This window comes from Sinohyriopsis cumingii, chromosome 6 (assembly GCF_028554795.1).
Source record: "Sinohyriopsis cumingii isolate HCF-2022 chromosome 6, ASM2855479v2, whole genome shotgun sequence".
NCBI lineage: Eukaryota > Metazoa > Mollusca > Bivalvia > Unionida > Unionidae > Sinohyriopsis > Sinohyriopsis cumingii.
The window spans coordinates 16,120,933-16,146,727 of NC_142966.1; the positions used below are offsets into that span (position 1 = coordinate 16,120,933).

The following is a 25,795-nucleotide window of genomic DNA, read 5'->3' on the forward strand; positions in this document are numbered from 1 at the left end:
TGCAGAATACATGCTAAAATTACTTACCTCGGAAACGGAACAGCTGGACAAAGTTCAAGAACAACGCACCTCCGAAACCATTTTCATTGACGTGTGTGTTTGTGCCCGCCCGCACACACACACACACACACACACACACACGCAAACACACACACACACACACGATGCATTTTTGTGACATTCATGTAAACATCTTGACGTTATTCTGTTGTTTAATTGATTATGAAATAAGATATATGCCCGATATTATATGCATTGCAGTATTTGACAAAAGTTTCAGGTTTTTTAATGCAGTATAATTACTAACTGAACACACAATGTTTAATATATCCAACGTATATTTTAATATCGCTTAAGCCCTTGACACAAATTTTTCTATATCTAAGTGCAAGTTTCATAAACACAATATATATTCATTGTATATACAAGAATTTACTTCCACAAATTTGTATTTACAAAAATAATCTGACTTCTAACACTATGTGCTTTTAATATATTGCATCTTTGTATTCTCTTTTCAAAGGCTATCCATTATTATAGAGAAATCCCTGTTGCTGGCACTTTTTCTTTTCGTTTTCACCCGGAAATTACATATAAGACAACTAACTATGTAAAAGTATCGGCACACATTTAAAGATCAACCATTTATTTATTATTTTTTTTGGGGGGGGGGAAGGAAGCATGGGATTTGTGTGAAAAAATGTTCGGCCAAAAAATAGCTTTAAACAAATAATTCTTTGAATTGTAGAGGTAAAGCAACAATATATTAATTTGAAACAAATATCTTGAGAAAAGCCAAGCAATACATTTCTGGTTCGAAAGAAAATTCCATACCACTTTCCCCTCAATATTAGCCGCGATTCTATTTTAACCCCAGTTGGACCTTTGACAAAACGTATTAAGCGATGATCAATTGTCCGCCTGTCTGTTTATCAGTCTGCATAGAGTCCAAATGTTGGCAATTAACATGTGAGAAAGGCAGTTTATCATATAAATTTAGGCTGAACATGCCACGTGTTTAAAGACCTTCCAGGTGCAGCCATTTTAACTCTGATTTCAATCTCAGAGTTAATGACACATTATATCATTACTGTTACTTTGTAAGCCCAGATGTCTGAGTGTACTTAAAAAAATATGTTCCATATATGGATTAGTCATGATAAGTAAAGACAAATGTTTGTAATTTGGTTTAATTTTATACGTTGGATATCTGCTTTGTGCACCAAACTCTGAGCGATGGTGTTTATAACCCTCATAAGGACCACGTTTCTGCTGCGTGCAATCAGTTTGAGAATATAAAACTGTATCAACAAAGGGACAGTTTCTTCGTTAAGTTGGAAAGGGGATTGTTCTTTGTATCAAATAGAACCAAAATATTATAACTACACCCCTGTATGCTATATTTGCCCTAACAAATGCCTGCTAATGTGTTAGCCAAAAATTACCGATCGAAAATTATTGAACAAGGTTAGTCTACGCATGACGGTTTATTGCAATGGGTCGACTGCCTCCATGGCTATTCGTGTGAACTGTTTAGATTGAGAGTCCCCTGTTTGGTCGTTATAATAACGCAGACCAAACTGTAAACGTTGCTGAGTCAGATCTATAGAGACATTGAACTCAGGCTGATCCGTGTCTACGTTGTTCGCAAACGGGTTCCTGTTACTCGTGGCTAGCTATCGACATATCGTTTTCAGCATTTCAAGATAGAGGAAGACAAATAGTGTGAGCTGAAACAGGGAAAGCATACTTCTAATTTAAGACGGACAAAGCCAACAAGGTGATTATGAAATGTTTAACAGCTGTCTCAAGGCACCATTTAGTATTCTAATCCACAGCGACCCTGAACCCCTAACATACATACATACATACATACATACATACATACATACATACATAGGTTCCATCACACTGATATATGCCGGTTACCAATACGAGTTTTGCCTCTATACCAGGGCAAGTTAAGGCTGTCGGTATTCAGGTACGGACACACTTTCAAAGGTGTTTTCAGTCTTGTGAGTGGTGAGAAGATATGTCATTATTTTCATACAGATGTAGTTTATTATCCTTGCCGACTTTGATCAGTGATTGTCGACAAAATAAAAACGCCAGAAAGAGAGTCCACTTATTGATAGGTTGCTAGGGTTTTGTATTTGATTCAGGATGAAGCAATATAAATTAAAAAGCGCTATTCTTTCTATTTCATTGCCTTTATCCATGTAGTCACTTTCTCCATCATTTCGTTTGCGTTGAAGTATGTTGACTTCTGGATATCTCTTTGCTATGGAGTGCATTTTTTTGTATACCACTGGTGCTTTTATATACTCTTTTTCAAAATAAACTAAAAACCAAAAGTTTGTTTGCTGGGAACCGGGTTTTTAATTTAATTTTGACGGTTTCTATTTATAGATAAATGTCATGTGATATATCCTTGCTGAAGTTGAGGGCTTTTATTCACACCAAGCGACTAAACTAATCATTTTATACGTTGCATGGAAACACTTGAAATATTTACTTTATAAAGTGAACTCGGAGCCAAAGATGTTAATTGCGTGTGGATTAAGTTGGTGACTAACAGAGAGGATTTTGGAATGGGATTACAGATTAGCTTGTTTTATCCTATCTGTAACTCGGTACATTTTCATGGCAGCATCATGAAATCTAGCTAAAGTATTTATTTTAAATACTTCGTGTGAAACGAATTAGGTACTGTTAGCTAGATTAAATGATGCCGACCTCATAAGGTCCATTGTCTGTTCATTATAGCTAGATTAAATGATGCCGACCTCGTAAGGTTTGTTGTCTGTTCATTATTGTCCTCTCACAATGCATGGGCAACAAATGCACTGTATCTTAGACTCCAAGAAGTATCCCCCATTATAACTTGATAGTTCATACGTCAATTGCATTTTTCTTGAATAGCCACAAATACATACGATACGCAGTCCAACGGGTTTAAGACTGCCGCATCCATCCATGTGCCATATTAAATTTGGTTATTTAGCACAGCAGACACGTCTGCGAAGAAGGATCTAATTGTTTTAGTATCAGTCATACCTCATCTCTTATAACATTTAGACCTTTTTGTCGATACTTTGAATGCATTATTAGAGACCCGCGTGGCTGGTCTGATTATCGCAGTTCGTTCTGATTAATTCGTAAACAACTGCAACTATACGAGAATACCTTCTACGACTACGATGTTCCAGTTGTCTTTTCCCAGATTTGTACCGCATATATGTCAGCAATATCTTTGTACCTCATTCTTAGATAGAAAGTATACATTATCAAATAAAATCAAGGGGACAGTGATCCTACATTGCGTGGCAAAGTAATAATTATGTGACAGGATAAAACATATATTGACCACGTGTGAAATAAAAAGCTGCAATGTTAATGATGTTTTTAGGTAAGGTAAACAATACCTACAATGTCTGGCACACAACTGCATGACATAGAAAAAGTTGAAAGTTATTATTTTTTACATAAGCTTTGTCATATTGTATTTACATGAAAATGTTTCATTTCATTTGGATCTGCAACAATATTTTTGTCTCTAAATCTGTCCTCAATGTAAACAAAAACACGTCGTTGCGTTGAGTGTACTGACGAATTCCCGATGTAAACAAAAACACGTAGTTGCGTTGAGTGTACTGACGAATACTCGGCGTTACTTATGTGCCTGCAGTATAGTGTTTGTACAAGCCTTAATAATTGTAGTTTGTACTAGGCAACTTCACGCAGTTAATCCATCAGTACATCCTCATACTCTGGCATGGTGACATATATACCCTTACAACTGCGTTTTCTGTGTTTAAAAAAAAAGCAGTAATAAGCTGTCAGGAATATATGTCAGGTTTCACTTTGTAACACTGCATAACGTTTGTTCGGATATAAATATGTCTGTTTTGCCTTTGACTACTCTAATCCTCTCTCAGTATCTCAAATGAATTATTTGTGCTTATTCGTGATTGCATACAATTTCCTTTTTACAAACCTTACACTAACTGATTGTATGATAGATCATACTTTAATTGGGCTGAATTTTTGAGCTATTGGCTTAAGGCTGATGGACATCGTTATAACACTGCTGGCTACTGACCTAAGAATCCAAATCCAGATGCAAAGTTCCTGTCCTCTAGTCAAACAACTTTAAAAGTGACTGGAGAATCTATGGGTTCTTTGGTTGACATTCATCTCCTCCAATGATCAAATGGCTAACACAATGAACTCCAAATAAAGTGTCAGTAATGGTGGTCTGCCTTTTAAAACTGAATGTTTCGGAGTACGATATGCAAACTTTTCATATTTAAATATCGTGATCTCTATATAAGATGGATACAGACACAGAGCTATCACAACATTTTTAGAAACAGTTTATATAGACTTATTCTTGTTTTAGGCTTAGTATCTTCTAACGTTCATTGACGATACCATCAGTCTATCCAGTCTATCATCTCTTCCAAATTCGTAAGTTCCTACCAAATTGAAGAGCTTGATAAAGCACAAAAAGTATGCACATACGAAATCGGAGATTTGATAACTTGATATGATTCAATGAGCTTGGTCAATAACACGTTTTGCAAAATCACATGTTAGCACAATTTACAAAGAATTTTACAAAGCAAAATTATTAAGTGTCTGGGTCAATTGTTGAGAACCATTTATTAGATTTTTAACATATATACATGATTGCCTAAATTGGATTGTAAATCGCCAGATTCCAAATGCGCTAACTGTGCGACCACGGTTCAGAGTGTCATCTTTTCCTGTTGAAAGCCAAGGTCTCCTAGTGAGATACGATTTCTGTAATTCACTTAATACAGTAGCACTCAAGCTGGAATGCTTGGGTTTGAGTAACGATTTATATTCAAGAGCCGTTACACAAATTGAGATAATGTCAGAGCGGAATTCTGGGTACCATATTCAACTCAACGGCTATGAATTGTTGTTTTCTGAAAAGTCTGTATTTTGTCTGCAATATGCATAAAATGCTCATTAAATCAATCAAAAAATGGTTTACTTGCCTTATCTTTCTTATATTGTGGAATTACGTTTTTCTGCAAATACTGAAAATGATTTGTTCGAAGCTGCAATGTCTTAAAAACAAAGAATTTTGAGGCATTGGAACACCAATTAATTCGTTGAAGGGATTGTTGGAATCTCGGAGCGATCCGTCTGCAGTAAGATGGTTGTGTAGTGATATTTGCCTCGCCCGTTAAAAAATTGCATTATTCACGTGTTTCCGCGAATGCTGTATACAGACCTTATCTTCTGCAAATTTTTATTGTATTCACATGACTTTATGTGCAGAAAGTATTTGTAGTACATAGGTGTTCTGTTTCTGCCATGAATCTAAACAAAAATATTCATGATAGATTTTCTGTTAGGGTATGACGTCTAGATTTATCAAATCTGGTTATAAAACCCAGAAAATGTTGTTAGGTCCATGTCTATATCTCTTTTAGTTCTAACCAATTTAATCTGACACTTTCAGTTTATGTCATTGATTAAATTGTTATTATCTTGTCTAAAGAGGGCCAGTATTGTCTTTTTATTTCTCAATAGTTACGCTCAGTTCGCTGTTCATGTTCTATCTACTCACACCGGGCAGTAAAAATGAGGGAGGTCATCCGTAGATAGCGACAGCCAAATCTAAATAATCACCCCTCTTTACCACCAGGGAACTTCGTTACATCGTACCATTTTGACATTGACTCTGTTTGACTTTACAAAATATAAATATCTTTGTACACATTTCTTATTACGACCACACTCTACAAACTTGGAACCATACTGTAACCAGGTCCATCAGTTCGTCGGAATACAGTGCAACATTACTTGGAATAAATGAATTTCAACCCAGTTTATGTGCAACTTTAAACTGAAGAGGCCTTGGCAGTGTTGGGTTTAGGTCAATATGATTCTAGGGGATCCCTAAAGCGTATTTCAGATTCGATTTTGTTTATATATCTATTTAGGAATATGAACTTATATCATAAAATTCTGCACAAGATCCACGGATAACAGTGGAGGTGAACATGATTCACAGAATTTGTTACCACTCCAGTGACGTTATTTATGATCCATTAGAATATATTTGGAGTTCGAACTCATAATATAAACATATTGAACATGCTCGAGACAATATGAAGGTCTAATTTATTCAAATAAGGTCCATATGTTATCAAATGTCTGACGTTATTATAAATAGTAATCCTATAAATGACTTCTTCTAAATAAAATCAACAGAATTTGATCAATTAGACATAAGGTATTCTGACATAAATGGCTTTAGAATTCGTACCAATGATGTACACCAACTTTCAAGTATCACAATTGCGAATAATAACAACTTCAAACAACTTCTCTAAAACGTTTCAACAGAGTTTGCTCCAAATAGAGATAAATCATTCTAGAATTAAAGGCCTTCATAAAACCTGCACAAATAATGCCAATACACTACTGTTCTTAAAACTGTAAAATCCTTAAGCTACGTTTTAGCAAAATATATAAAATGTAATTCTAAAAAAGTTGGAACAAAATTTGAATGAATAACTTTTACTTTTATTCAAATAATGCCAATATACTTTGGTCATCAGTAAGATATATATATATATATATATATATATATATATATATATATATATATATATATATATATATATATATATATATATATATATATATATATATATATATATATTGATTTAATAAATGTGAACAAAAATAGAAACTCACAAAGAAAACAATCAACTTATCAATTTGAATATGTAATTGTAAACAACAAGAAAAGTCGTAGAACTACATTTTGTAGCGGAAACACTCGCTGGGATATGATGAGTTCATTCACTCGGCCAATACACAATTGCCCGGAGCTTATGAAAAAAACTCCATTCAAAGAGCAAATATGTGTTCGTGTGTGATATAAATAAGTTATATGTATAGTATGTACGTTGTATTAATGATATATAACGAGATTTATACATTTTTAATTAAAAGGACTACCGGCCGCGTTTACTTTTAACGAAATATTTTTACATCTCGCTCGTGGTATATCAGTGATACAGCGTACATACTACACACACACACACAAACACACACACACACACACACCAGTCAGTAGAGCATGTTTGTTTTACAGAAAGCACTGATGCCATTACCAAAATCAGAGAAACGTTTAAGCAAAATTTTTCTCAACAAAGTTGTTGAGTAGAATTGGACCAACTTTGACGGACTGTGTCACATAAAAGCCTTTCCATATTGGGCAAGTGATACTGATATGTACTCAAATTGGGATGAAGAAACATAAATACAGAAACCTTGAAATAATTGGGGTATTTTTTGTTGCATTGTCTATCAAAAGTATTGGAAGCCATTTTCACAGAAGACATGACCCATAATATTATTTACTAGTCAGTGAATGTATATGACGACCCTCCAAAAGTACTGACTTTGTAAATATGTTAAATGTTATGTTGCTTTTATACGCCGATGACACTATACTTGTCGCAGACAATCTTGCTAACATTGCAAGCTACTCTTGATTTATTTAGTAATAATTGCAATATCTGGAAAATTTACAATCAATATAGAGAAAACAAAAATTATAGTATTTGGTCGAAAAAAGAAATATGCATGCAAACTTAAATTAAGCACTTCCAATATAGATGTTGTAGATGAATATAAGTACGTAAGCCTTATATTTCACAAGAATGGAAAGTTCTCCAATGGCCTGCATAATCTAGTATCCAAAGCTAATAAAGGCATGCATTTTTTGGCCTAATTAGAAAACAATACGTATACAGAATTTGGATTTGAGAATTGATAGTAAGCAGAAACCCGTAAGATCAAACCTCGACCCAATTTTAAGATATGCTTGTGAAATGTGGGGGGCCAGCGAGATCTGATATAGTCGATAATTTGATCGTTCTTTCCTTAGATGCCCACTAAATGTCAAAATATGCACAACTTTTTATACAGTATACGGTGAACTTGGTCATTTCCCCTTAATTATCAGTATTGAAAGTGGCATGATAAACTATTTGGTTAGAATGGTTAGTGGTTATGAAGACAAAATATCTCGTTGAATATATTTTCTCTTATGCAAACACTTTAGTGATAAATTCCTATGACACTAAGTAGTTACCTGAAGTCAAATCTATATTTAGATTATGGTGGGTTCGCTACATATTGTACAAATCAAAGTTTTGTGAAACAACTGGTTAGCAAACGGTAGAACAATGACTATAATACTACAATACGTCATATAAAGGTCTTAGTTATATGTTATTTAAAACTAATTTGGATTAGAAAAGATCTATCTCTCATTACCAAAAAATATATCTCAAATCTGTATTAAGTTTAGAACTGTAAATCATAGGTTTCCCTTTGAAACTGATAGATTAGTTAATGTTCCCTGTAACAAACAATATTGCATACTCAGTCAGTCCCAAGAAATAGGGGATGAATATTGCTATCTCTTGTCATGTTCTTATTTTCATGATGACAGACAAAAATACATGTCTCATTTGTACACTTCCAGGACAAACGTTTATAAATATAATCAATTAACGAATACAGGTAACGAGCGACTATTACAGATAAATGATGCAGGTGTTTAGCTTTTGTAATCCCTGTTAACATTATGTAATTAAATCACACGCTATATTCATGTACTTTTTCTTATGTACCTCATCTATTGCAAACTTTACAACATGAAGTTAATGAAGTCTTGACTTGTCCTGGTAGAAAGAAAGGTTAGTGGAAACTGTTTATCATTACTGAATATTATTCTACTGGTTTCTTTTCTGTGAGGCAGACTCTCTTTTGTCAACTTTTCTTATAATTTTAATTCAAGGCCTAAAACAAATCGAACTGGTTTATGCTGGAATTGACAATTGATGTCATGTACATATAATATATATAAGCAATCCTTTGTAACAATCGTTTCAATTAACTTTGTGGGGAAAAATTAAATACATAAATTCAAAGTTCAATAAGATTACCAACCAAAATCATTTCACATCAATAGAATAAAACATTTATTTTAAATAAGAAAATATTCCTCTTCTGTAAAAGACTATCTAACGGAACTATATCTTGCAGCAATAAATTTATATTTAGTTCCCTTATAAAAATTGAATATGGAGGAAATAGTCTCCTTCCGTCTGAGAAAACGAGATATGAATAGTCTATAGTAGTATTTTTAGCACCAGAAAGGAATTACTTATGTATGTATGTATGTATGCATGTATGTATGTATGTATGCTTTGACACAATGGATACAATATAATTATGCTATATTTTTGCTATATATGTGCGTGCGTGTATGTATGTATGTATGTATGCTTGCTTTGGCACAATGGATACAATATAATTATGCTATATTTGTATGTATGTATGTATGTATGTATGTATGTATGTATGTATGTATGTATGTATGCTTTGGCACAATGGATACGATATAATTATGCTATATTTTTTCTTTAGATGTAGGTACTATTTTTAACTATTTGTAATTTTAAGAATTGAAAATGATATTTTAGAGAATTTTGGAAGTAATGAAGGTTGGAAATCTTGTACACTCTGCTTCGCTACGCCCATTCGTGTACTCGATTGTCAAACTTCAAAATCGCAAAAAATCCATTTTTTCAGTAATGGTTCCTTTATATGCGATACATTTGCAAACCGTTTTCAAATTGGCAAGTCACACGTACATAAAAACGTGTAGGTCTTGTAGGCAAGTTGATGAAAAACTATGTTACGGTCATAGTTCTTACGTAGAACCTACATTCAGCACAACGTTAGTAATGTACTAGGCATCACTCACGGAATTATTATGTTTCTGTGTCTAGACAACTGTAATTGTACAGGGTTATTTTCTTGTGAAAGGAAACGCTAGCCACTGCTTTAGAAGACTTTTTGAAAATGGCGAATGAAATGCAACCACATGTTTACCATAACATTTTTACTTCGGCTCTCATGATATAGTGTTATTAATAACTAGCATCGATTACCGTATACTCTAGTATAAAGTCATGCCTAGGTGCAAACTGCCCAGACCCACATCTGCCGTTGTATAATGCCCCGGCAGGTCTGGGTCTAATCAGTTTGTTTGGCGTATTCATTATGCAACAGCAGATCAGCGTCTATGTTGTTTACTGTTGGACTCGACTTAAAACAGAGAATATAGAACACTTCATGGTATTAAAATATCTCATAAAAATAGACAGGTAAAATGCAGCGAAATGTCTCTTTAAAGGACACTCAAAGGACCACTACATTTTTTTAGAAAGATCTGAATGTGATATTTTAGTAAAATTAAGAAAATGGGCTTGTGCATTAGGTCCTTTAAAAACATGTGCTTTTCTATGGAGGTGTCCTGGTTCACAGTATTATATAATATAAAGAGGAACAGATATTTAAAATTACTCAGTTTTACATTTCGCTCTTGTAGACTTTAAGTGGCAATATACAGCAAATAATATTATCATATCAAACTAAGAAATACATTTGATCTTCGAATACAACCAACGTGCATGGAATTCTCGCATATAGTTTTACTTTAATTTTGCAAGAAAAATATATTTTCTTCTGCCCTATTCTTACACAAGCATAATATATGATACAATGCAGTATGAATACTTTGGCACAGGAACCAGTTTTCAAACGGATGCAAACAATCCAATATTCTATACGATATCAGCCCCGATGTTTTCGAAAAAAAGAAGCTGGAGGGGTGTGGAAGTGGAGAATAATTCATACTGTTACATCGATCTCTGTCTCGTTATTCCATTTGTTCATTTAAGAGTTACCAAAAATGGAATAGTCATGTGGGGCGACTGAATAATTTTCAAAAAAAAAAATAAAAAAAAAAAAATAACGTGGTTGAAAAACTTTGCTGCAGATATAATCTACAAACCATAAAATTCTTATTGTATTTCCTAGTAATATATGAATCTATTAAAAAGTTATGCGGTATTGTTTTCCTAGAGATAATGAAATGTCATTAAAGCAAGCAGTCTGCTAAACGTATGATGATAGTCACAATATTATGCTTAACTATGTTTCATATTGTGAGTAATTTTAGTATTGGTTTAGAATAAGGATGTTACCACCTATACTCGCTTATAAGTCGAGTTCAACTGCATACTGCACAGACCCAAATCGCTTAATGCGCTGACAGATCTGGGTCTCTGCAGTTTGTTAAGAGCAATCAGCAGAATAAACACCATGGACTCTGATCTTCGAGTGCATTATTCGACATTATCTCAAAGGGTTGATGTTTGCAGCTGGTTTCGATGTTAATCAAGTAAATACGGTGTCTCTATTAAGTGGCGAAAATGGAACAATGGAATAAAACAGTAATATAATAACAGCTTAGTCACTTTGCTTAAAGTTATATGTTCTGTGTGATTAGACATTGTATATGCGAAATAAGACGAGGAAGTGGGATACGACTAGGTGTTCATTTCAGTTTCTATACCAGGTACATTACGTACGGTGGTGGAGATGTCTCGGTATAAAATGTTGTTGTAATACAAAGACAACTGTTGCAACGTAGACTGATTTTTATAAAGGGAAAAATTTCCCCCATTTGAACACTAAACAACAGAAACAAACTGTACGTCGAAATATCTTTCACTTTCAATCAACACGCTGTTAAATGAGTGTGGTCCGTAATTTGCGCTATGTTCAAATGAGGTCTCCTATAATCCCACTAATAACCAAATTTAAACTGATTGAATATGTCCTTAAAAATTAAATCACAATTACCACCGGATTTTGCAAACCATTACACAAACTAAAAATCTGTCAATTCTTTATAATTCACAATTCAATTAAATTACATTAAATGTAAAGTGTTACGGGGGGGGGGGTCTTGAAATGGAACTAGGGTGGGTGGTTGGGAGGACAGGCTTCGGTTTGCTACCCACTAGGGGTGTGCCACCGCCAGAGCTCGGGCTGGAGCTCTAACCTCATCCCTCAACTCGCACATACGGCTCCAACTCCCCTTGATCATAACTAAACTTCTTAAAATTGTAATAATTTTAGTATTCCTTTTTTCACTCTTTCTCTAACCAACACTTTAAAAGTATAAAGGGTAACTCAGCAGAATAGGACTAACAAAATACAAAATATAATTTTTTCAGTATTATGAGGGAAACAGGGGACATTCATGTGGATACAGTACGATGATAGGTCACAAGGCGCTACGCGAAGTGGTCAGGCCTGCAAAAGAGTATCAGAAAACACCACATGAAATAAATAATGTAATACAACAAACACACGGGGACTAATAAGTTACACTCTGTTAACCAACTAACAAGTATATAAACCTTTATGGAACTTCCTTTAGATTATAAATTAAATAATAGAGAGGAGGCCTAACTCGAATCGGGAGAAACACAAATAAATAAAGAAAGTGCTGACCCCGACTCCAATACAGCCTGCCTCATTTTGGAAATAGACTTTAATGCGAGAAACGACACACCATAGCCACTCACATAAAACACTAGTTTTTATTTTAGTTTCAACTCGTAGTACACCGTTCATCTTGAAGAAAATCTAAATTGATGGGGTTTTTTTTCAACAAATAAAAATAATTTTATACCGGGACAAAGAAATGAATTGAAAAGTCCATATAAAAATAGATAATAAGACCTCCGGGAAAAATTTGACAAATAGTTTTGCCGTCCCTACATACAGACTATATATCATACACACAATATAGCATTGATACACATAGCATTCACCGGGCATAGGAGATCCTTGGCAAAGATCACTAAAAATTAAGGATAGAAAATCTGAAAATGGAGATGAGACCCATGTTTCAGATTACTAACCTTTAGAAAACACTACGGACTCAAAAAATGACCCGTCAAAATTTAGTTAAAAACTAAAATGTTGATCAAATTTCTTTTTTAAAAATATTGAAACAAGCACATACATAAGGGGGGGGGGGATACAAGAATACATGAAAACACTTTATCCTATTTTTTTTGGGGGGGGGGCATCTGTCTAGTGCCCCATAAAAAGAAGAATATGTTCTCGACAACCACGCTCACATGTCTCGGTCAGAAAACGGGACACAAAGCAAAATCATTTCTAGATTATTTCCCCATGCCATAGATGGTAATATCTAATATGGATCAAATATTACTCAGGTAATAAACTTAGTTTGACACAGCCGGATATAAAGCTATGTGTTTCCAACTATAATCTACGTTATAATTTCTTTTCTGTTTTCTGATATTGATCAAAACTCCGACAACACAGCCCTGGGAACAAGTCCAAAAGTCCTTGCCCATGTCAGGCAATACTTTCTGTAAAATATCAATGCAGGTTCAGTCTAACTGTATTCACTATTGATAGAGGTCGAAGAAGCCGCTTTCAGTGGTAGGTTGTATTTCCAGTTAACAGATCACACGTGTTCTCTTCATTACAATACGTAAGTGATTGTTTTGCCAAACAAAAAGTTGAAACATGCTTGGCAGTACAAAGCAATGCTAAACTAATGCCAGAAATGCATCAGAGAGGAAAGAAATTCAACAGCAAATGTCATGTATAACAAAGGAAAACCATTGACTTTATAGTGGTGTAAAGTTTTCGCGCGTGAATGTGACGCAATGGTATACTTAATGTTTTACTAGATGGAGATGCAAATGACTCTTTGTAATACTGAACTTGGCTCACCCATACAACATGTTTGAAAAACCAAACAAGTTAATCATCTTTAATACATTTTAGCAGCATAACAGGCTCTGTATGTTTAACTACATAAGTGACTTTTCCACATGAATTATACAGATTTACAACGGATTTAGATCGGATATTGGGATTTAGGAATACACCCGTGACACAAGTTATGTAAATATTAAATGACTTCAGAATTCAGGTTCCCTACCATGTTTGTTATTACTGGATTTTTTCCGGCAGTTGGAATCATCATTGACAGCTATAAATTTCTTTATACAGAGTCGATTCATTGATGATTTCTATTACCTTTTCCCGTGCATGGAGCATGTGTATGCAACAGTAGGACAATGAGAAGATCCAGGAAGAGACTAGTGACATTTCTTCTTATTGGATTAGCGCTTATTCATTGTGTTGGCTGCGATTCGGAAAATAGGAAAATAATGATAGGTAAGTTTAGTTTTGCCTTCTCTTATTTGTGTGTGTGATATCAGTATTTTCTAATTTTAAAAATTACCATTACTTTTCTCTTTGTTTCAGTGTCGACTGCTCAGATCTGCTCATTACCACTAATTTTGTATTTGACTTAAATACACCTGAAGTTCATTTTATCCTGTATATTTGTTTAATATATATATATATATATATATATATATATATATATATATATATATATATATATATATATATATATATATCATACAGCTGATGACAATTTTGGAAATTTCATTAATAATATTTTATTAAAATATATAACTTTACTTCAGAACAATTTCTTGATTGAAATATATGGTTAAAATAATTTTATATTGCTGAAATCAAAGGATGTAGATTGTCTTGTCCATATAGAAGTTAGCGATATACGACAGTATAGCTTGCTTTAAACAATCTATGATTGCTCTTCAATTACATACATTAAAGCATTTTGTGTGTAACACTGTTCGACATTCAGCATGATGCTGTTATTTATTTGATCGAATGAATGTATCGGGTTACTGACCCGAATGTGACAGGCTCATGTGATTCAAGATTTCCTGAAAATTCTTTAATGTGTGGAATGGGTGTTTTAGCTTGATTGTACCATCAAGGCTTTTCGACATCCTATGGAAACAAACCTCATTCCGGGCAATCAGCTGTTAAAATTGATCCATTTTGCCGACATAAAGAAAATGATCTTGTTTGATAGCAAGAAATGTTCATCACATTATCCACACTGCGTCAGGTTTTCCACATGAACTGATAATGAGTTTTAACAATGGCACGATATTTTGTAGTTTTACTTTTCTACAAGAGGATGATAACCCAACAATATCTTACATAAAACAAAGACCATGATAATCTACCAATATCTTATACAAAACACACAATATGATAATCCATCAAAATCTTATAAAAAAACACAGATTTTGATAATCCACTAATATCTTATCTATAACAGGATGATAATCTACCAATATCTTATCTACAAGATAGATGATGATAATCCACCAAAATCTTGTTAAAAAGGCAAAGATGATAATCCGCCAATATCTTATTTACTTGACAGAGGATGAAAATCCTGGTCAGATTAAATATATTATGATATGCCATTTTCGGTAGTAATGCTATTCTTGAAAAGTAGCGAAAGATCTGAAACTGTACTGGAGGAAAATAAACGTTTTATCAATTTTCATGCATCAAAAAAATAGAAGAGCATCTTTCAGAACAGCAATAATCAAAAGAAAAAGGAATGTCTGACTTCTGCACTTGCAAAAACACGATACGTTCTAAAAATTGTTTGCACTTACATTGAGAAAATCTTCAGCGATTAAAACAGTCTGTCTGATTGTCTGTCTCTTTCTCACTACTGACGTTGTAAATGTTATAATGATTTCATATAATCTGACGTCTACCTCTTACAAATGAAAATACTATAAAACAAATGGATTAAACCCGTGCATATTTTTACTGACTGAACAAACTTCACAATAAAGAACATATCAAATTTGATTCATTAAGTTAAAAATTTTTGTTGTAAAATAAGAAACACCATGTGTCCTAATAAACCAATTTTGTTAACATTCCTACTAAATAAGATACATTTGAATCCAATGTTCGAGTATCGGCAACGACAATGGCAATGACAATGACAACATCTTTATCTCTCTCATCTAGCAATATGAACAGATGAGGTACAATGTTATTATCTCACTATGCAAATGTGTACATCAGTCGTGGAAGATGTAATCTTTTTCTTGAAGGCCGTACAACACCGATTAAGAACAATATTGCAATCAATACTCCCAACGAGTGCGAACAAGAAGACATTACACAGATCTCTACATACCAAATTACACGAATATTGATATAATTTATTTTTCAGAAAGTTGAGCGTCATCTGCGTAGTAAAATACAGACTTATCACATAAACGGCAGAAAATGTTCCAAGTCTAAATGAAATCAAGGATGTCATTTCTCATAAATTTACATAACGTTGTCGTATATGATACCAGGTAATGAAACAAATGCCATGATAATAGTCTTTTTATTTGCCATAAGGTAATTTGAGAAGTACGTGGCGAGCAAGGTTGACTGACATCTCGTAAATTTCTATTTGAAAGAATAGAAAATAAAACATGAATTCATCTGTGGTAAAGTCATTACATATATTTGGAATGTGCATGGGTGCATTGAAAATAAAGAATGTACATAATGAAGGGAATAAAATGCATGTGTACTAATTTAGGATACACTTCTTTGGGTCATGCCGTTCGACCATTACCTGGCGAGGAAGGGCCATATCGACGATCGCTACGGTCCACTTCGGAAAAGGGCTATGCAATGCAAGACCCATTAGATATAAGGAAATTACGTGAAACCCAACTTTGCTAAGTTTAATCTGAGAGAGAGAGAGAGAGAGAGAGAGAGAGCTGTAAACGCTATTTGAATTAATAGAACATTTAACATATGTCAGTTTTTGTCAATTGCTTTCAAGTTGAAAAAGAAGTATGCATACTTAGATATACTTAGAGAACTTGTTCTTCAAAGAGAAAATAATTACAATATGTATTTAGCTGACTAAGATCAATCATGTAAATGTATTTTTCTTAAAATCTTGCATCAGAAAAAAAGTGTATTCATAATGGACTCGTTATTGGAACTGTCTATTAAAAAGAAAGATGAAAAAGTTACAAAAATCGGACACTTACGCAACGTCTTTGACGATTATATAATTGACATGACATTTAAAATACTAAAATAACAAGTTATAACTTGTCTATACTATGCGATGCAAGGTTAGCTATCATAAATACATAATTGACATATGTATATTACCCATAACTGACCTTTGCCCAGAATTGACCAGAGTGTTATCGGCTTTAAAACATTAGTCTTCGTTCTAGACACTCACGATAATCATTTACCATTCTCCTTCTTCGAATTTCTCTGTAAGACATGCTCAACATTCACATAAGCCAAGTCAGACCACAGATGCTAGGAAAGGAATACTTTCTTCATGTGATAAGGTAAAATTTGCGATTGACTCAGGCCCTCCTTGATTCTGAAAGCGCACTCTACCGCTTGGACCACCTGAACAGATACTCACAGATCATTCCATTGGCATATATCTGAAATAAACATTTAAGTCGACCCACATTAGACTGAACGCAAATTCATTGCGAGCAAGACTAGGAATCTAAGTTGTATGATTTTATATATGCCATCAAAAGTTACAAAGATAAATTGGCAACCGGAATGGTGCTTATATCAGGGAAGCTCCTTACCTGTACAATGCCGTTCTATCACACGAACCTTCTGGTAAGACACAATTATTCCATTCCTGAGCTATCTAAATTTGAATTTTGACATTATATCTCCTCTCCACCATCACCGACCCCTCATCCCAAGTGATTGCTATGCAACTGTGCCACAGGTTGACAGATGTAGGAAGAATCATATTACAAATGCATGATTATGCATTTCATAACATAAAATCATGTGCACGTTTGAAACAAAAGTTTATGAAAGGGCTTAATTTAGTGATGCATTTTAATGTAATTTAGTGATGCACAAGCAGCTGGCAGACACAAGGCGGACCATCTATTTGAGAGGCCACTCATTATTAACGAAGTACTTAAAATGTACCCAGCTGTTGGAACAATGTTGACTTCTTCTTGGCGTGTTATAGGACAGATTATTATCTCTATTTACCCTATGGATCAGCGCACGCTTATACAAATATTATCTAATAATGCGAGATTTAGAAAGACCAGTGACATTTGGAAACCCTTGGCTCTAAATTGTGCCATGATACTCATTCCTCCAACCCAAATATATTTAAAACAAACAGCGTCTTGTTAAACAGCTTTCGATGAGGAGGCATTAATTAAAAGACCTGCTGAGATCAGTGTGGTTGGCATAGTCTTCAAATAAGACGAAATTATTTTGCTAACTCAGATTGTGTTCGTCTGCTAAATAGATTGTTACTTGTGTGAATCTGCCAAGTAGCAGAATGACAAACTTGAATTTGGATTACGGCATTACGGAACACTATTCAGAAAATTTATATATCGAATTCAAAAACCTCGATATGAAAAGATGTGGCATTTTGTGTGATTTATTAGGATGTTTACGTCGCTAATGGTGTTTGATAATTTTGTAGCTTTTGGAACATTTGTTTACGTGTTTTGTCTTTTTAAATAGTTTTCAAACTTTATATTCCAGTGCATTGTCTGAAAAAGAACATTTCGTCAAACTGATTTATCAGATCGAATAAGTACCCGCTGAATATATGAACATTGGTAATTACAATTTAGGGAAATACTATCATACTCTGCTATACAAGTATCCTTTATTTTAATAAGTACGGTAAGTTTCAAGTATAAATGTTTGTTACATTTTAAATTTAAAAATAATTCCCCTTTATACATCAGAAAGTTTGGCATAAATGTGGTATGCATGGCCATCTACATCCAACTCCTTAAAGTTCACATTTTACTCTGGAGAAAATTAGATTTTGAGTTTTGCTTATTGACTTTCATATCAAAATGTAATTTGGTACTCAACGGATTGCAGTGATCCTATTGAGAGAAAAATAGAGGTTGTCTTCCTTCTTGTGCACGCTATTCTTATCTACAGATATTTCACAAAATATCGTATTAAAATAGTGAACTTATCAGAACAAAGATGACAATGAAGCATTGGTTTATCGCTGGTCCTTTGTGTCTATAACATCTATAATCATCCCATATAATGCCAACAGGAAACGCCAAATGCTAAATTTGTTTACTTTTGATTATTACAAGTTCAATCCAGTAGCACTGTCTGCTTCTGTCTGCGTGACTGACTCTAGTTTGTCTGTATGTCTTTGTATTTTTGTCAACCAAAGTTCTTGATGTTTGAAAGGTGTCCTGTAATATTCAAGAAAAAATCTAAAGTTGTCTCAACTGATATGGCTGAGATATATATATTGAAAACTTCTATGGATGCAAAGAAAACTTACCTTAAGGCCAACTGGTATTTACAAAAATATCTTGGTTGTCAGTGTTACACATCTAAGTAACAGCCAATATTATCTGAAATCAATGAGGTACCCACGTCTAAATTTATAGTGAGAGAATATTACACTCCTATACAACCTTATAACATACTATTTAACATTGAAATGAAGTGCAGACATCATTGGCAAGTAGTCATTAACAGACCCGGCCCTAGGATATGAGGGGCCCAAGGCAGCATGCGGGGCCCAAGGCAGCAAGCGATGAGCGGGGCCCTTAAGCAAAAAAATTGCATTGCGGAGTTGATTTCCTGAAAGCGTGGGGCCCAAGTTGCCTTGTTTGCCTTGCCCTAGGGTCGGGCCTGGGTATTAACCGTAGATGAATTCATTGTTGACACGGTATTTTGATTATAGCAGATATGCATGACAGGCTTTGTTAATACTTCTCGGATTTCACATCCGGTCTTCGATTTTAAGACACCTGTCATATCTGGGTGTTGTCATCGGACTTATAAGGACACCACATATTTGTACATTTGCTGTAAGAAATATAGCAATTTTTTATTAAGTCATTTCATTTTAATTGGTAACCATTACCATTTCTAAGTAGTTTCCTGCACAGACTGACTGATCAAAAATATGGTTTAGTCATAATCTCGTTTCGTATTCTCTCGGCTTTAATGCTTGTACATAAATACACAAAACTTAAATATCCCAGCTATGGGAAAACAATTTAACATGTATAAAACATTTGGAAATCCTCATGAATTGTTACTTTCTAAGCTAACTGCTATATTTCTGAACGTTTAATACGTATTTCGAGTCTAGGCCTGTGCAATAATAACAAAAATAAAAGATAATCTAATGCTATTCCTTGATAAATATTGTATGCAGCCTTTATGATATGTTATCAGTAACTATTTTAGTAATCACAAAATATTAATTTTACTGTAAATAGCTTTTTGACACGCTCTCGCTTCAGATGGAGGCCAAATCCATTCATGCTTTATGTCCCATAGTCGTGTAAAGAGACCATCAATATACACCGGTCTTTTAGTAGGGAAATTACACTTCCAGCCTACAGATTGGCGGTGAATGAAGATAACAAAACCAACACGTAAAAGCTTCATGTCTCTACAATACTCCTTAATACAATTATGAAATGTACGCTAACGATAAAAACTATTTTAAAAAATTCTTAGGAATGGTGAGCAATTTGCTCACGTAAATATACATCGGCTCTCGCAGATTACACTCTATAACTTCATTAAGTGGAGTCTGTAGTAAAAAAGGGGTCTAACTCTTCCAAACATTGAATTATGCAATATTTAGTCTGCATGACGTATATTCCTACGATGGCCATAATATATACTATGTTTGACGGAAATTCCTTCAAACATGCAAGTGTAGATGCACACCTGTGACATACAGGGCAATAACTCCTTCAAAATCTAGGGATCACAGAAACTTCGTAATAATTTCATCATTAGATGATGCCCACGCTATGTACATAGATTTACAACGACGTATTAAGCTGAATACATACTGTATTCACAAAGTTCTGTCTTACAATACATTCAGCTGCAGGACAAAAGGACAATAATCCTAATAAAAGGGCAATAATCCTAGTAAAATTCGATACAACGATATTTTTGTTTTGCATTTCTTTAGAAAATGGCTATACCATTTACAAAGTTCATAGCAATTTAGTAAAAAATTTGTCTCCAGTTACCTACAGATTATTATGTCCTAAACAACATCCGTGTTCAAGTTATAAAGAGGAATGACTCCAACAAAACCCACAAGAGCACTGCAATTTGTTGGCCTATGTACCTTCAGACGGGGGCCCCGAGTGGCCGAGAGGTCTAAAGCGCTCTCAGTTACGGATCACTGCCATCTCACCTCTGTCTGCGTGGGTTCGAGTCTCGGTGGTTCTTTCCGGGGTTTTCCGGGGTTCTTCCTCCACCATTAATACTGGCCGCCATGTATAGCCTATCGTGTGCTGAAAAATGGCGTTAAACCCTACAACAACAACAACAACCTTCAGACGATAGTCATATGTACCAAGTTTCAAAGTGAATGATCAATAACCACAGGAGTAGCTGCGTGCACAAAATTGTGTCATTCGCTACACTCAGGGCTGCAAGACGAAACGTGCAGTAACTCTAAAACAAATTGTCGAAGGGTAGTAAATCTGGCGATGTATGTACGCATCGTCAATCAACAACCATAACATGTACAAACGTGGCCGACCAGTGAAAATCGCGAGACTAGTTGTGTTCAGAAGCTCAATCATGTATGACCAATAATCCTCACAAAAATGCTAGGACAAAGCAAATAGTTGATACTACCATTTTCGGGTGATAACTGCAATACGTACCAAGCTTCACGGCAGTCTATTTAAAACCTACAGTTGTCACTATAACGAGATTGTTTCAAACAATGCATTAAGCAAAGAGTCCATAACTCTAACACAATTTGGCTGAGACAAGTGATTTATCGCTATGCGCATCTTCAGGTGATGACCATTATTATTATCTGGCAATCTATCAAATATTTTGGGAATATTTGCAGCAAATAAGATCGTGTGCCTGACACACGGATAGGTGGAAGGACCGACGGATGGACACACGTACTTTATAACACCGCCTCTATATAAGGTAAAAAATTCATTTAAAATAACATGAACTAGTTAGATAACCAGTACATATAGGTAGACTACCATTCCTTCCAGATCTGCTGTATTCCGTCATCCTTCCACGCCATATTGAGAATCACTCGTCAACTAAGGAATGAAGGTGGGTGGTCCTTACCAAAATAACTTGTTTTGTCCTTTTGTACAATCACTTAGTACATTACGCGTCACATTTATTATTCTTCTCAATTTTGTTTGGACCGCGAGAACCAGTTATGTGTTAAGGTCTCATATCCATCAAAATAAGGTCATTTTAAACTAGTGGAATCCTTTTTATTTATTGGTCAAGCAGTATCTATGATTCTGTAATATACTACGAAATGTGGCGCTATCACAGCGTAATGAATACGTTATCCGGAAATAAATATATATTTTTTTCAAAAGCCGAAACTGAAAATACGGTACCATAAGTTTACTCGGCAATCAACGGCCAGTAATGATCAACGGGCATCTAAAGCCAGATAACCGAAGGCGATATGTAGTAATAGCAATTTAGCTTCGCCAAATTAACAACAAAAAGGTTGCCTGCGATCAATCAGAGACAGAACGATTCTCGGGAGAGCGCTCTTGGCAGGCTGTAACATTCCATCTCCATCAAATTGGGCACAGCTTGTTGCTTGTGTTCTTCTCGAGAAAATGGCCCCAATAACGCGTTACTAGTATGCATCAGTGAAATAAAATGTGAAGCCTACATTCCTGTCATAAATTAGTAAATCCTTTTGATTCTTTTTCTGTTTAAACCAAAGCAGAGAAATAAAATAAAAGAAGTAAAAACTATTCAGATAGATAGATAGATATATAGATATATACATACACATACACAGATAGATAGACACACACACACACACACACACACACACACACACATATGCTGCCATTCAAGCGATGTTTCGCCAAGAGAATACATTTTGTGTCGCTCATAGGTAAAATAATATTCTCAACCATTTTTGTTATTAGCTAAGCTTATTAGCAGTTTCATAAGCATGAATGAGATAGTAAGCAGGTTGAAAACAAACTTCTTTTAAAACCAAGTTTATTACAAAGGTTGCAAAGATTTATACATGTCATATATATTGACGCTACAACCTTTCGGCGATATCATGATCCATTTCTCTGCTGACAGTGTATAGTTTATAGGGCATGGGTATATGTTTTAAAAAATGTATCATCATCGTGTTTGCTTATTTAATCGTTCTTTAGAAATCATGTAAAATACCCTAACCCGGCGTACTGATATTAGTGAGCAACGGTTGGGCCAGCGTTCGTCTTCAACCTCCCTAGGTCATGTGTGCAAGTACGACGCATGCCAATAGTAGCTTCCTAGCAAGCAGACCTGGACACGTTTTTTTTTCTTTCTAAAAGACTTTGGCAGACTAGCGTTAGAGATTAACGGTACAAATTATACGGAAGAATGGGAACTAGTCTAGAAATAAATAACAAAAAACAGTGCATATATATGTGTGTGTGTGTGTGTGTGTGTGTGGCCATGATCACTTGAGATTGGAACGTACAATTTTAGTTAAAAAAGATGTTGCCAGCTTATCTCATCTGTTACTGAGAGAAGTGTCGACAATGTGTTATTGATATAATTTCAGTCCCTTTACAGGCCTGACTTTCGGAAATCCATTTGTTAGGTGCAGAATGGAAAACATATGTTTTGAACACATGAAGGTGACAAACATGCCGCGAGTCAAATCGTTTCGCTAGACAGAAGCTTGCACCAAGAATAGATCGATGCTGAAAAATGCAGATTATGTCGTGAGCGTTCAGAAATTTAAAGTTATTGAATTTTTGGTTTTTTTTGCATCATGGTGTTTCCATCGGTTTGTGAGTCAGAAGCTGATTTAGTACCGCGAGCCCTTTATCAGGTTCCCGAAGCCTCAGGCCGTCATGAGAAATGGGGTTTTGCGAGAACCTGTCCTCTCCTAGAATCAATCCGAACAAAGAAGACGTAAGTAGGTGTTCCGATAACTAAAACTACATGACTAAATGAGTCGAACACAGCGAAACACATAAGATTTTATTGGATGATACAAACCAAGTCCAAAAGTAATTCTACATTGAAATGTAATCTGTATGTGGTTTCACATGCTTGTGCACGCAGGCGTGTGTGTGTGCGTGGGTGTGAGGGTAAAGATAAAGATGGAGGCTGAAATAAAGAATGAGAGGGAGAGAGAGAAAATTAAATAATTGTGTTAGAAAAGGAAGTTGATCATACAAAAGTCAGAAAGAAACTCGTGGCCGGACAATACATCAGTTAAACAATATTCTCAAGTGAAACACCTTTGATATTTTTGATACGGGACTCAAAGATATTGGTAGAGAACACTCGGGTGCTAAAGAGCCCTCGATTTATGTACCAATTCCATTTTTGACGCCACACCCTACGATTTAATGTAACTCATCATTTAACACCTTCGTCAATCAACATCCACACCTATGCGGCTCAATAAGTGCCCGTCGATGCTACTGTATGTACATTTGTTCCCCTTTCTGTCTTATTTGGTTCTTCCCTCATAGTGGCTGTTATAATGGCGGACACTACGTAAGGGCGGATTCTATTCTATAATCGAAATTACATAGCTAAACTTATCATCCTTTTTCGAATTATTACGTTTCGCGCCCATTTTTCTTATAATATTTCAATTATAATTAAAATTATTACAAGCTAAGGGGTTTTCCATTTTCCCCCCATCTAATTTTTTATTCATTGTATCCGAGTTTAACATACATGTGTTGCATGCTGTCTCTGAATTTATCTGACTGCGGAGTTTCTTTCCTTATTGGAACTGCGAACTGAAAAGAAATCAAAACATCGTGCCAAGTCTATTATAGTAACATGTTTTATTCTGCATTTTCATACATTCAGGAGGTATAGACAGATTTAAGCAAAGGTGTGCATGAATCGTTTCGATTTAAGCATTTTTAATTTTCATAATTATTATAATCTATTTAGAAATTACCAGCATCAAGCCAAAAGTCCTGGATATAATAGAACACATTGGGCTGTGGTAATAGAACACATTGGGCTGTAGTTTCTTCACAGAAAAATAAAATAGATCTCAGGATGTAAGACTATTAAAATTGAATGTACGCTATTGACATAATCATCAAATGCGAAATTATGAATTCAGTTTCACAGTCAAAGATTTTCTGCAATGTATATTCTTCTTTGATTGTATCTCGGTTTAATAATTTATCTAAGTAGGGTGTATTCAGCCAAAGACCTATTTTCTATCTCGGTTTTATAATCTAAGTAGAGTGTATCATGACAAGGACCTATTTTCATTTCACACGATATGCGCATCGATTAGATGTTTTGTCGTAAGGGCATACATTATATAGTACAAGAATTATATATTGTATATGCCTACATGGGCAATAGGAGCAATACAAACTTATAAAGAAGGATGGTGGCTCGCCGAGCAACTTGTAATATAACAACGTTCATAATCGCTGTATTTATACCCATCTCATATTAAAGTGTGGAGAGAGAGAGAGAGAGAGAGAGAGAGAGAGAGAGAGAGAGAGAGAGCATAACGTTGGGTAGGTTGACGACAAAGTTTACCTTTCTAACACGTTTCACATAAATAAAGTGATAACAGATTTTAAATTGTACAAGCTGTTAAAATAGAATATATGTAATATCTATCTGCTGCATATTTATGAGATCAATTTCACAGTCTACGATTCCCTTTTTAATGTATATCTTTTTCTGATTATATCTCGGTTGACAAAATTATAAAACCGACTAATGTAAATTTATAAGCTCAATTTCGTTTTTTTAATTCTATCCTCGTTGAAAAATGTGTAATAAAGTGTCCATTTCCACTCCAAGACCAGTTTTTATTTTACAGATTGTTTGCATAGATTTTCAGGTCTTGTCATATGTACATACACGATAAAGTATTATATTTCTCATGTGC

At 34.6% G+C, this 25,795-nt stretch overlaps 1 protein-coding gene across 2 annotated transcripts in view; it reads left to right on the forward strand.

The window, feature by feature from the left end:
• Positions 1-13,387: 13,387 nt before the first annotated feature.
• LOC149796424 (glutamate receptor ionotropic, kainate 2-like) overlaps positions 13,388-25,795 on the forward strand; it is a 342,732-nt gene continuing 330,324 nt past the window's right edge. For both annotated transcript variants that reach the window (XM_089960221.1, XM_089960222.1), the window contains exon 1: positions 13,388-14,148. In XM_089960221.1, the coding sequence (XP_089816347.1) occupies positions 14,049-14,148 (100 nt within the window). In that variant the 5' untranslated portion in view covers positions 13,388-14,048. The remainder of the gene's footprint in view (positions 14,149-25,795) is intronic.